Here is a 14175-nt window from a genome sequence, read left to right on the forward strand (position 1 = left end):
TAATGTCATTATCCTCATGACTTTTCATCAGTTGTGATCTCTCCTGAAGTGTACTCTCATTATCGTCATAATCATTATTCTTATTACTGGTGCCTACAGGTTCTCTCGTACCACGCCACGGCGTCAGTAGAGGACGTGCAGAAGATGCAGGTAAGATTGTAACTTTATGCCGTCAATGACTAATTCTTTTGTGCTAGTGAAAGGCTCTTAAACCAAGGAATTAGTTATCATCCCTTGGATCAAACTTCATTACCTTAATAAACACGAGGTGCCGCACCTTATCATTTTGGTACCTAAATGCCTCGCGGATTCGGCCTTGATTTTCAGAAGGTGAAAATTGAGCAAGTTTACTCTGACCTAAATACACGAAAGGTAATGAAGAATACAACTCTTGTGCAACATCTGGGTATCTTTATTCGTAGATGTTTCGCCATCCATTGGCTGTATCAGTATAAATTGAAGGACATGATAGTATTGGATACCATTCATGTACAACACGAAAGGCAATGTATACATATTAAAGATAAAAAGATAAAGATAGCATTAGAGTTTTGAGGTGTCATCGCTAGCAAGGTTGTAAGATATCTGCTGATCTCACCTCTCGTGGGGGAAATTCCTGTTTGAAATATTTGAGTTCTCAAATATTTTAGTTGAACACTAGATATATTTTCTTATCACTCATTGTTCATGTAGTAGAAATATGGTAGGTAAAGAGTGGAACCGAGGTATAATAGTAAGAGTCTGATGTATCGTCTTCAGACAGTGTGAGGACCGGAACCTCGATTATTTTCCAACTTTATTTTATCAGGTATCTTTTCTCCATTTCACAGATTACATTCCAAGTTCTTGCAGTAGTTCTCTGTAGTTTAGATGTTTTATTATCCCTGTGGGTGATAAAGTACCTCTGCACCTTTAACACCTCACCACTCTACCTCCCTCTCTCCCTTGCCTCACCACTCTACCTCCCTCTCTCCCTTGCCTCACCACTCTACCTCCCTCTCTCCCTTGCCTCACCACTCTACCTCCCTCTCTCCCTTGCATCACCACTCTACCTCCCTCTCTCCCTTGCCTCACCACTCTACCTCCCTCTCTCCCTTGCCTCACCACTCTACCTCCCTCTCTCCCTTGCCTCACCACTCTACCTCCCTCTCTCCCTTGCATCACCACTCTACCTCCCTCTCTCCCTTGCCTCACCACTCTACCTCCCTCTCTCCCTTGCCTCACCACTCTACCTCCCTCTCTCCCTTGCCTCACCACTCTACCTCCCTCTCTCCCTTGCCTCACCACTCTACCTCCCTCTCTCCCTTGCCTCACCACTCTACCTCCCTCTCTCCCTTGCCTCACCACTCTACCTCCCTCTCTCCCTTGCCTCACCACTCTACCTCCCTCTCTCCCTTGCCTCACCACTCTACCTCCCTCTCTCCCTTGCCTCACCACTCTACCTCCCTCTCTCCCTTGCCTCACCACTCTACCTCCCTCTCTCCCTTGCCTCACCACTCTACCTCCCTCTCTCCCTTGCCTCACCACTCTACCTCCCTCTCTCCCTTGCCTCACCACTCTACCTCCCTCTCTCCCTTGCCTCACCACTCTACCTCCCTCTCTCCCTTGCCTCACCACTCTACCTCCCTCTCTCCCTTGCCTCACCACTCTACCTCCCTCTCTCCCTTGCCTCACCACTCTACCTCCCTCTCTCCCTTGCCTCACCACTCTACCTCCCTCTCTCCCTTGCCTCACCACTCTACCTCCTTATCTCCCTTGCCTCACCACTCTACCTCCCTCTCTCCCTTGCCTCACCACTCTACCTCCCTCTCTCCCTTGCCTCACCACTCTACCTCCCTCTCTCCCTTGCCTCACCACTCTACCTCCCTCTCTCCCTTGCCTCACCACTCTACCTCCCTCTCTCCCTTGCCTCACCACTCTACCTCCCTCTTTCCCTTTCCTCACCACTCTACCTCCCTCTCTCCCTTGTCTCACCACTCTACCTCCCTCTCTCCCTTGCCTCACCACTCTACCTCCCTCTCTCCCTTGCCTCACCACTCTACCTCCCTCTCTCCCTTGCCTCACCACTCTACCTCCCTCTCTCCCTTGCCTCACCACTCTACCTCCCTCTCTCCCTTGCCTCACCACTCTACCTCCCTCTCTCCCTTGCCTCACCACTCTACCTCCCTCTCTCCCTTGCCTCACCACTCTTCCTCCCTATCTCCCTTGCCTCACCACTCTACCTCCCTATCTCCCTTGCCTCACCACTCTACCTCCCTATCTCCCTTGCCTCACCACTCTACCTCCCTCTCTCCCTTGCCTCACCACTCTACCTTCCTCTGTCTCTTACCTCACCACTCTACCTCCCTCAGTCTCTTACCTCACCACTCTACCTCCCTCTCTCCCTTGCTTCACCACCCTACCTCCCTCTCTTCCTTATCCTTCACACTGCCTGTAAACAGTAACACTGTCTCTGCATCACTTTATTCACTTCCTATATCTCTCACTACATGCATAGCTCCCTCACTCCTCTCATTGCCTTTCTCTCCCTACAGCGGGAGGTGGTGCCAGAGGCCAACAAGTGGCACTTGGGTAGTCTGACCTTCGATGATTTCTCCCTCAGTCAAGACCAGATGGTCTTGGCGGCCGTCAGGATGTTCTCAGACCTCAGACTCACCTCCAGGTTCAAGATCGAGTACAAGGTATGCTACAGCACAATGTACTGTACACGGTAGGCTACAGCAGTGTACTATACAAGGTAGAGTACATAATGATAATATTTGTAACCATACCAGGATATCGCAGCAAACTAGTTAACAGTTTACGTAGTTGAAAAGAAAGCTTAATTATACACAGCATTTTGGGCAGAATAGGTGACGACTGTGATGTAGCACTGAATATATAACTACAGTGATGGTGTATGCTGTGATGCAGCTGTATTATGTTTATATATAATAAAGAGTAAGAATGTAGGGAGCGGCAAGATGAGTGTGGATAACGTGTTCCTCCATGTCTGTGCATGTACTTACCTGTACTCGCCTGTTTGTGGTTGCAGGGGTCGATTCACAGCTCCTAGCTGCACGCGTGTGTGTTTGTGTATGTAAAAGTGATAAAATGTATCTGTGTGTACAGACGTGATAACATGTACCTGTATATGTATACAGACGTGATAACATGTCCCTGTGTGTGTATACAGACGTGATAACATGTACCTGTGTGTATACAGACGTGATAACATATACCTGTGTGTGTATAGACGTGATAACATGCACCTGTGTGGGTACAGACGTGATAATATATACCTGTGTGTGTACAGACGTAATAACATGTACCTGTGTGTGTATAGACGCTGCTACGCTGGCTCATCACGGTCAAGAGAAATTATAGGAACGTACCTTACCACAACTGGCGCCACGCCTTCAATGTTGCCCACAACATGTTCGCCTTACTCAAGGTAAGAGGGCAGAGGGGAGGGATGTGAAGGGCGAGAGAGTGAAGCAGAGAGGGTGAGGGAGATAGGGGTGTGAGGGAGAGGGTGAGGGGGAGATAGAGAGAGAGAGAGCGAGCGAGAAGGAGGGAGGTAGATAGGTATGGGGGACTATTTACATAGTCTCAGGGGCTGTAGGCCATATTATAAAAGAATAAAGTTTAATTTTTTTAATCAGCAAGCTGTAGTGATTTAAAATTTCTAGTGTCATGGGTTTGTTCATCTCCAAGAAATTTATTGAAATCAGTTAGTGAAATCCAACTTTAGAGCAGCTACTGTATGTGCCTCATGAGTGCTAATGCACACTGTACCATCTAATACTTTTCCAAGGTCACCGTACGACAGCACACTTCTGTAATACATAAGTAACACAACTCAACACTTCAAGGCTCGTCGCTCAAATGATGGCATTTTCATCACCCATCTGAAGGACCTGGTGTCTATCCCAGCCCAAATATACTGGATATAAAAATATACAAATATACAAATATACGAGTAGTAACAGACACACAAAATGCAATCACTCTAGAACATGTTTAATTGTTTTTTGTTTTTTTTTTTGGTCCTTTGAACCTTGGTCACTGCAAATGTTCAAAGAGTAAAAATACACGAGATTATACTAGTTGTGGAAACCCTGAGTAACAGTGAGGTACAGTGGCGCTGACTACCTTGTCTGGTGGGCAGTATGAGGCTTGACTGCCCATCATATGTGGTATAGTGGCAGTGTTTCCATATCTTCCTGCTTTGTGTGTGTGTTTATTATAGAAATGAGAGAAGCTTCCAAGCAACAATCTCTTGTGGTTAGTTTATTGATGTCAAGCCTGTGGACCACACAGTGGTCGTTAAGGCTGCACATTTACTATACATACAAGAGGCAGCACAGTCACACCTACATAACATATATGAGAGTAAGACTGTATTTTTTGCAACATTTTGTTCAAGAAAAGATTTATCAGTTGATGAAGCTCTCTTTGATGGAAACTGTTATAATAATATTGTTTTAGCCATTCATATCGCCTGTACACCGCCAGTCAAGAAAATTTTAATTCTTAAAATAGTAATTAAAATCAACTCATCGTATATAATAATCTTGAGAGGTACAGTACAGTTTTCGGTGTAAATATATGTCCCTGGACCTCTTATGTGAGCGGTTAGCACTTTATTGCAGCTAACACATTATGGCAACTGCTACTCCGGCAGACATGCGACATGATGGCAATGTTTGAGGACCTGGAGTACCTGGCAATGTTCGTGGGCTGTTTGTGTCACGACCTTGACCACCGCGGCACCAACAACTCCTTCCAGGAGAAGTGAGTTTGGCTGACACCTGGCATCACCTTCAGTGCCATCTCTATTACTGCCACCACCTTCAGTGCCATCACCATCACTGCCACCACCTTCAGTGTCATCACCATCACTGCCACCACCTTCTGTACTATCACCATCACTGCCACCACCTTCAATGCCATCACCATCTCTGTTACCACCATCAGTGCCATCACTGCCACATCCTTCAGTGCCATCACCATCACTGCCACCACCTTCAGTGTCATCCCATCACTGCCATCATCTTCAGCGTCATCACCATCACTGCCACCACCTTCAGTACCATCACCATCACTGCCACCACCTTCAGTGCCATCACCATCACTGCCATCACCTTCAGTGCCATCACCATCACTGCCACCACCTTCAGTTCCATCACTATCAATGCCACCACCTTCAGTGCCATCACCATCACTACCACCACCTTCAGTGCCATCACCATCACTGCCATCACCTTCAGTGCCATCACCATCACTGCCACAACCTTCAGTGGCATCACCATCACTACCACCACCTTCAGTGTCATCACCATCACTGCCACCACCTTCATTGTCATCACCATCACTGCCACCACCTTCAGTGCCATCACTATCACTGCCACCACCTTCAGTGCCATCACCATCACTACCACCACCTTCAGTGCCATCATCACTGCCACCACCTTCATTGTCATCACCATCACTGCCATCACCATTAGTGGCACCATTCGCCATCACCATCACTGCCATCACCATTAGTTCCACCATTCGCCATTACCATCACTGCCACCACCCACCATCACCATTAATGGCACCAATTGCCATCACCATTAATACCACCATTCGCCATTACCATCACTGTCACCACACGCCGTCACCATTAGTGCTATATTCATCATTACCATCACTGTCATGACTCACCATCACCATTAGTGCCACTGCACTACCATCGGTGCAATCATCTTCATTGTCGTTACTCTCATTATTATTAGCATCATCATTATTATTAGCATCATCATTATTATTAGCATCATCATTATCATTATGTTTTGATCTATCATACCATATTCCATATCACCAGCACCACTATTTTAATGACCACCATAACCATTATCATTACTATCACAACCACTATCTAAATAACTATCATAATTATTGCCACTGCCACCACCACCTTTAACATAATCATCAGAAAGGTGGCGTAGCGCTCACAGTCTGGTGAATCAGATATCACAGACGAGTGTTTACTGAACAATTCTTCACCACCAATTAGCTTTGTCAAATACGATTTATGATAAAACGTTGTACACTAAAGATTCGTCTGCAGTCATTGTCTTACTTTCCCTTATTGTTGTTATGATCGTCTTATTGTATTGTTCAATTCTGTGCTGCATGCAGGACGGGGTCAGCCCTAGCACTGCTGTATGGCACGCAGAACACCATGGAACAACACCACTTCAACCACGCCGTCATGATACTCAACTCTGAGGTGAGAGAGAGAGAGAGAGATTTTGATTATGGTGTATGTTACCTGTATATTTATACTTTAAATCCCATCCCCAGCATTGATTTAAATCAGCTAGGAAGCGTTAAACTCTGAGGGTCATATAGCAGCACTTGGGGAATAGGAGGCATTCAGGTTTGACCCAAGGAAGGAGAGGGTAAGTCCAGTTCCCTCGCAATCCCTGACAAACACTCCCAGAAAAAAAAGCATCGAAGGGAACTGAACATCTGCACTTTACTGTGACATGACTTACCTGAGTGAGACTAAAACACACATGCAATCAACCTGTTCATGGGAGACGTTTTGCCATAAGTGGCTGAATCAGTCCTAACCATTCAACAAATGTCTGGATTTTTGTATATGTTTCTTATTCCCACGGTCTGTCAGGATATTAACTTGCCTATAATTACACAACCTGACTTAACTCTCCGTCCTTACAGGGACACAACATCTTCAGCAACTTGTCCTCGTCACAGTACTCTAAAGTCATGAATGTTCTCAAACTCTCTATCTTGGCTACCGACCTCTCCGTCTACTTCCAGTGAGTACCAAATCTGGATATCCTTTTTATAATATCTGAAGTAAAATTTACAAAATCCATACAGGAAATTGTGTTGAAAATCACTCATTGTTGTGATAGACTCTTATAATCGCTAGTACCTTGTACTTTTTCCCAACATATTTTTCAAATAAGCAGATATTCCTGCAGCCCACTTGTCTCCTCGTACACATTACCCATCTATCAGCAACATTCCCTGTTTTGCCATTCCTATCGTTCAATGGCCCTCAGTGTACCCTCTGGCACACCCTACGACTTGAAACCTTTGACACATCACTACTGCCCGTAACTTAGCACCTGTCCGTAGTGTTGTAGCATCTTTCACCTCCCTCCTTTCCCCCAGGCTGGATTCCTATTTCTTCCCGGTACAGCATCTTTCGCCTCCCTCTTCTGTAGGTTGCGCTCGCAATTCTTCCCGCTGGTAGCCGACGGGCAGTTTGACTCGGCCATCAAGGATCACCGGGACCTCCTCCGGTCACTTCTCATGACTGCCTGTGATGTTGCTGCCTCCACCAAGCCCTGGGACATACAGTTCAAGTGAGTGATAAGTGCCTGGCAGAGTTGGCCTTATTTTGAGCTAAAAGGTCAACAACAACATGACTACGAATTAAAAGAGCCTTTTTTTATGAATATGTAAGTCAGTGAAATATGAAGTTTCGAGCATTAAGCAGTGTGTTAGAGATCTTATGAGGCCATAATGGTAAACAAATGTTCAACTTAATTCCTCAGTAGCATAACTTTTGTTATTCTACTGAATACATACATTAACACACAAGCAGCAAGAGGACTAAGAGAAGGCAGAAAACCGTCACTACTCGACATTACTTGTGAGAAAAGAGAAAAAAGTTCTCAACATAAACTATCTTGACCTACTTAGAAACATCATTCATGTTCTGTTGTAAGTAATTAGCGTTGCTAATATTAAGTGGTAAGAAAAAAGAATATGAACAGAAACACCTAGATTAAAGAAGGAAAATATGATTATCAAGAAATAGTACTTCAGAAAAACAAATTAATATCTGAAGTAGGACAGATTAGAATTAGATTTGGTGACCGAAGTGGTTAATTAACTGTGTTTCCGGTGTCCCCAGGGTGGCCAAGCTGGTGACTTCAGAGTTCTTCGACCAGGGTGACTTGGAGAAGAGCAAGCTGAAGATCACTCCGGCAGCACTCATGGACAGGGACCGCAAACACGAGCTGCCTCTACTGCAAATGCGCTGGATCAAGGATATTTGTCTCCCGCTTTTCGAGGTGCGTAGGGAAGGGAAGAAATAGTTATATATGTGTATTCCCTCGGTTGAATTTTCGAGTGTCGATTCACAGCCTATTAAATGCTAATTACTGGATTGACTCATTCCTGGATTTTAGAGCCTATCATATATACTCTTAGAAAACTATGTATGGCTTTGTCCTTCATCAGCTTCTCATCTAGTCTGTTCCACTCATTGGTTATCCTAAGAGCAAACAAAAATATATCAAAATTTTCTTAACTTTTTCGTCTCTCGAGCTGCATCAGTGTCTGCATGGTTCATCCTCACATCATCATATAATTTTCATTGTTAACTGTTTTAAGAAAGCCTTTTCCAATCGCCATCAAAGCATTTGAAAGAGTCGAGTTCCAGCTCCTGGGCCTGTTATACTTCATGAATTGCAGATCTTAGCTGTTCATGTATGTAGCTGTGCTGGAGAAATTTTAGCTCCAGCTAAAAGACCAGACATATTGACCTCAAACTTTATTTATATTTGAGAGAGTTTATATCTGAGGTTGATGGGGAGGCTCTTAATCCAAGGAACCAGAGCTATGAGTTTTGCAAGTTTTTCTTTATATGATCTTTCTGTGAAAATAGTTTGTCATTTATGACTCCTAGTTCCTCCTCTTTGAAGCTGAGGTCAATGTTTACTAAAGTTACTCGGAAGAGCTCAGTGATAATTTATATTTTAAAGTCTACAAATATATATTATGTAGTGTAAATAGTTTACAGAACCGACAACTTGAAGAATTGGACACTTTAGGAACATTTGGGAATCTTTAGTGTGGAAACATTTTGCCAACAAGTGATTTCCCCAGTCTGGTACAGGTATGAATGGTGGAAGATGAGAAGAAGTTTCAGGTAATCAGTCCCTCAGCCTGGATTGATGGACTGAACACATCGACTCCAGGCTGAGGGACTGATTACCTCAAACTCCTCACCTTCCACCATTCATCACTGTACTGGACTGACGAAGCCACTTGCTGGCGAAACGCTTCCGCAATAAAAATTCCCAAATGTTGCAGAAGTGACTAATTCTTCAATATTAAGTGAATTTTGCGAGGGAGATGTATGTTTTTTGGGGGGTGTAGGAAGGAGGGTAGATTGTTTTTTGGGGTTTTGGGTATAGACATCCTAACTATAAAATAAGAAATATGTAAATGACTGAGTTCTCTCGAGCAGCTAAAATAAATATTTTGGATGCATGGTATGCAATACCGATCAAATGAAGAATTAGACACATATGCAACATCTGGGTATTTTTATTGTAAACATTTCGCCATCCAGTGACTTTATTAATACAAATTCAATGACGCAGTTGGAAAACAGTCGAACTATATACAAAAGATGAGGTAATCAGTCCCTCAGCCTTGGAGTTGAAGAGCACATTAGTCTTCAGGACTACGATGTTGCACGTATGCCTAATTATTCAAAATAAATATTGAACGAAGCTTTTAATATTTTATCATACTTTATTTTTCTAATGGTCTTTTTATCACCATTTACCAGTTATTTCTTGGATTTTATCTGCATTAAATTCGATCATCCATCTCTCACGCTTTACTCAGTTCATACAAGTCTTCGTGAAGGATTTACAATCATTTATATTATTTATTTTTCATAAAATATTTAATTAATCTGCACTTTCATACAGATTTATTCCTCGCAAAACACTTGTATAAATTCGAGACATTAATAGGACAAGCATTGAAGTGGAATACCTGCTGGTGGTATCTTCATATAAAGATATCTTTCCTCTTATCACTACATTTTCCTCTCAGCAGAAAATCTATCATCCACTATAGTATTGATCTTTCATTCCTATGTTTTTTTAAGCTTCTGGATAAATCTTTTATGTAGAGCAAAATCAAAACTCTTTTAGTATCTTTAAATGTAATATATTAATCAGTATCTTTCGTAAATAATTTATGTGACTGGAACCGTTTAATAAATTTGATAGCCATGATATTGTTTAATTGATATGTATTTGTAGTCTTTATGTAGTTTAGTGTTTTTCCTGAGTAAATGTGAGGGTTCAGTAGAGACGTTGTCATTTTTTCACCGTAGTTGAAGGGAAAAGATTAGAAACTTAATATTGCAGCATCAGTTATAAAAAAATGTTCCTTGCCATAGGTTCTAACACCACTTCCTGCAGGGACTGACGAAGGTGAACCCGAAGATAGCGCCCATGAGGGATGGAGCGCTGAAAAATATGACGAAGTGGTCGAAGCTTGCTGCGTCCCTGGAAAATGGCGTCTCTGATCTCCTCGACCCTCCTGAAATACCTCCTCGGGTACCTGACGGATAGTCCACGTTGAGCTGCTGGAAGAACCAAGTTTGTTGTCTAATCTGAGCCTAGGAGGGTGACAACCACGACCGCTATATTGGCCATGTTACTCTGTTTTTATCATTAGTGTGAGCTTCCGACAATGTATGTAGACTTACGATGTGGATTTTTTTCCTGCAATAGTGTCCAGTATTATTAATGTTTTATGATGTCGGACGTATAGCACCATGGTGTTAAAACCAGATCAGCAGCTGGGATTGGAAAGTAACTTACTGCACACCATTTGATGTTGTTAAGATACGTCGAAGCGTACACTGCTGGACAACACGGTGATGTGGCCTTACGTATGTGTAGTTACTATTCTGTGTACTGTATGTGTATAGATTTCATTGATTGTAGTACACAGTGCCGCCTGGGAAGAGGGATGCTCTTATCTAGCTTAACTCCACTTCCCAGAATGCAGAGAAATACAAATATTAGCGATCGTGACCCTTTAGTGGCCATAATGGACAACATGCTTGGTTCTTCCACGACCTGTGACCCCAGGGGAAGGAGGAAAAGGAGAGGTCATAATCCTACTTTACCTGGCCCCAGGGGTTAGAGGTTGCATGCAAAGCTCGCCAGTATGAAAGTGTTTTTCAAAAGCACAACATTCAAACTTGAAATAAACCTCCCGAGTGTGACTGCTATCAATACTTACGACAAGTGATCTTCAAACACTCGAACTTTTTTTAAGATCCTGACGTCAACACGTTACGTCTCTAAGATTACCCTCGCTGCAGTCTTACTCAGACTATCATTATCAGCATGAAGGAAGGATATTTATCTCTTCTCTCATTGCAACACACGAGCGACCTGTATCAGAAACAGCGACAATACTAGAGAAAATATAACTTTTATTCTGGGTTTCTATGCATTTTTCCTCCCCCTTTCCCTCCCATCTCCTTATTACCTTCCTCTGTGTCGGACACTGAATGCAGAAAGTTTTAAATTTGCTACCCAAAATCTATATTTCAGTTTAAAAATTATGGCTTATAAGAAAGCTTGTATATATTTATTTATTCATCCACCAACGTGTTTGGATATTAATTTGCTATATGCATTTTCATAGTCACAAGTTCTAAGTGAATGAAAAGCTGAATTTTTTAACTTGGAGAGACAATGAGAGGGAAAAGGGAGGTAGAGAAACGAAACGGAAATAAAAGTGTTGTCAAGATGTTCAACACTAACTTAGTAAGAATCATTTGACTGGGATGGAAGAATGTTTTCTGTCCACCTGTAAAACTGAGGACAGTGTAGACTTCAGCCGAGATCAACATCAACTGAGGACAATGTAAACTTCAGCCGAGGTCAACATCAACTGAGGACAGTGTAAACTTCAGCCGAGGTCAACATCAACTGAGGACAGTGTCAACTTCAGCCGAGGTCAACATCAACTGAGAACAGTGTAAACTTCAGCCGAGGTCAACATCAACTGAGAACAGTGTCGACTTCAGCCGAAGGGAATGTTGACGCCATCCAAGACAAAGTTCGACGTAAGTTGAAAGGAATTTTGACATCAGGTGAAAATTTAACCCACTAAGACACTGCAGGCGAGGCGCTCTGCATAATGTCTAACAACAGTCTGACATTATTATGACTTGTAAACAGCTTTGAGTATATATTAACTCATTTGTTGTATAGGAGAGTTTACAAGTGTAATCTTGATGCCTTTAACAACTGTATTTGCTTCAGACTTACAAAAAATTGTATAGCGGGTATTACCATATATAATGTATGAAAGTATGTCTGATAATATATTCAGAAAGTTTTTTATCGAAAGTCTCTGAAGCGATTTTATTTACAAAGGCATTTGCTGAATATTTTTTTAATGCATGCCGTGGCTCTTGCCATTTATATATTTATTTAGTCGTCAGAGAATTTGTATAACTTAGCCAGAGACATGCAGCTCCTGGGTAATTTACTGCTGCCACAGCTTCCCTCGAGTGTTTGTTGTTGTTACAACAGCCTTCAATTCTGGCAGAATTCTCATTTTTTGTCTTCTCTAATACAAGTATCTTTACACCAGACAGTTCTTGGTAGAAACTTACCCTTGGACACACTTCCCCAGTGCCCCTTTGCAATTCTCCAAACAGGTAGAAAGGATTACATAGGCTCCCCCTGAATACGGATTGTCACGCTATGCACACAAACCTTACTGAGTACTAAGCTCATGATGAATTATTTTTCCAGTGTAAAGCATAGCCAGCGAGACTAATATGTGGTACTATTAATGTTTCCCTTTCGAAATTAATTTATATGGTATTGACGTGCATAATACTGTACAAATTCCTCAAGTTGTTAAAGGTTCTAAACGATCCCTTTTCTGTGTCCTGTTCTGTTAATGCACAGAAGAATTGAGGACATTTGGTGATTATTAACTTCATCTTGACTAGCAGGAAAATAATACTTTTCTGTTTAATTATCTTGGAATGAATAGAAGCTTGAAAAGCTTTTTTTGGGTCCTCCCTGTAGTTGCCAAGTATTTCCTTACCCTGTCCTTCCCAAGTTCTCCCCTTCCTTGGTCCTTTCCTTCCCTGCTCTGGTCCATCCCTCCCTGCTCTGGTCCATCCATCCCTCCCTGCCCTGGTCCATCCCTCCCTGCCCTGGTCCTTCCCTCCCTGCTCTGGTCCATCCCTCCCTCCCTGCCCTGGTCCATCCCTCCCTGCCCTGGTCCTTCCCTCCCTGCCCTGGTCCATCCCTCCCTGCCCTGGTCCTTCCCTCCCTGCCCTGGTCCATCCCTCCCTCCCTGCCCTGGTCCATCCCTCCCTCCCAGCTCTGGTCCATCCCTCCCTCCCTGCCCTGGTCCATCCCTCCCTGCTCTGGTCCTTCCCTCCCTCCCTGCCCTGGTCCATCCCTCCCTGCCCTGGTCCTTCCCTCCCTGCCCTGGTCCATCCCTCCCTCCCTGCCCTGGTCCATCCCTCCCTCCCAGCTCTGGTCCATCCCTCCCTCCCTGCTCTGGTCCATCCCTCCCTCCCTGCCCTGGTCCATCCCTCCCTGCTCTGATCCATCCCTCCCTCCCTGCCCTGGTCCATCCCTCCCTCCCTGCCCTGGTCCATCCCTCCCTCCCTGCCCTGGTCCATCCCTCCCTGTCCACCCCGCACCACCAGGTGGACCCAGACATCGGCGTCCTTCTCAGTGAGAATAACACAGCCTCAAACATTTTCACATTCTCGACGAGAAACACAATGAGTTACATTTTACAATGTATAGTTCTAAGCCTTTCCCTCAGCATTCACTCTTACTTATGAATGCTGATAATATGCAGAATGAAATACATTTCCGTCATACATTGTACTTGCATACTCATGTGCGCGCGCACACACACACACACACACACACACACACACACACACACACACACACACACACACACACACACACACACACACACACACACACACACACCTACATACATACATACATATACCTACATACACCTACACACACCTACATCTACACATCTAGCTAGTAATCATTACCTAGCACTTCTGTATTACAGGTATATAGCCTTCTCTCCTCCATTTGGGACTCGCCTTTATCAGTTCGGTAACAAAGGCATTTTTGTAGTCAGTTACCTTATACTCATAAGCTAGTAAATATCTGCATCTATACTGTACATTTCATAAAGTTATTGAAGCATATATTTCAGATGAGTCCCACCGTCTAGTGTATATATATATATATATATATATATATATATATATATATATATATATATATATATATATATATATATATATATATATATATATATATATATATA

General features: G+C 43.4%; 1 protein-coding gene across 1 annotated transcript in view; it reads left to right on the top strand.

The window, feature by feature from the left end:
- LOC128694590 (dual 3',5'-cyclic-AMP and -GMP phosphodiesterase 11A) overlaps window positions 1-12984 on the top strand; it is a 76021-nt gene extending 63037 nt beyond the window's left edge. The window contains exons 13-21 of the mRNA XM_070095628.1: window positions 100-150; window positions 2535-2681; window positions 3326-3433; window positions 4667-4776; window positions 6169-6259; window positions 6715-6815; window positions 7230-7370; window positions 7925-8084; window positions 10239-12984. Of these exons, the coding sequence (XP_069951729.1) occupies window positions 100-150; window positions 2535-2681; window positions 3326-3433; window positions 4667-4776; window positions 6169-6259; window positions 6715-6815; window positions 7230-7370; window positions 7925-8084; window positions 10239-10391 (1062 nt within the window). The 3' untranslated portion in view covers window positions 10392-12984. The remainder of the gene's footprint in view (window positions 1-99; window positions 151-2534; window positions 2682-3325; window positions 3434-4666; window positions 4777-6168; window positions 6260-6714; window positions 6816-7229; window positions 7371-7924; window positions 8085-10238) is intronic.
- The last annotated feature ends 1191 nt before the right edge of the window (window positions 12985-14175 follow it).

This window comes from Cherax quadricarinatus, chromosome 51, assembly GCF_038502225.1.
Source record: "Cherax quadricarinatus isolate ZL_2023a chromosome 51, ASM3850222v1, whole genome shotgun sequence".
Taxonomy (NCBI): Eukaryota; Metazoa; Arthropoda; class Malacostraca; order Decapoda; family Parastacidae; genus Cherax; species Cherax quadricarinatus.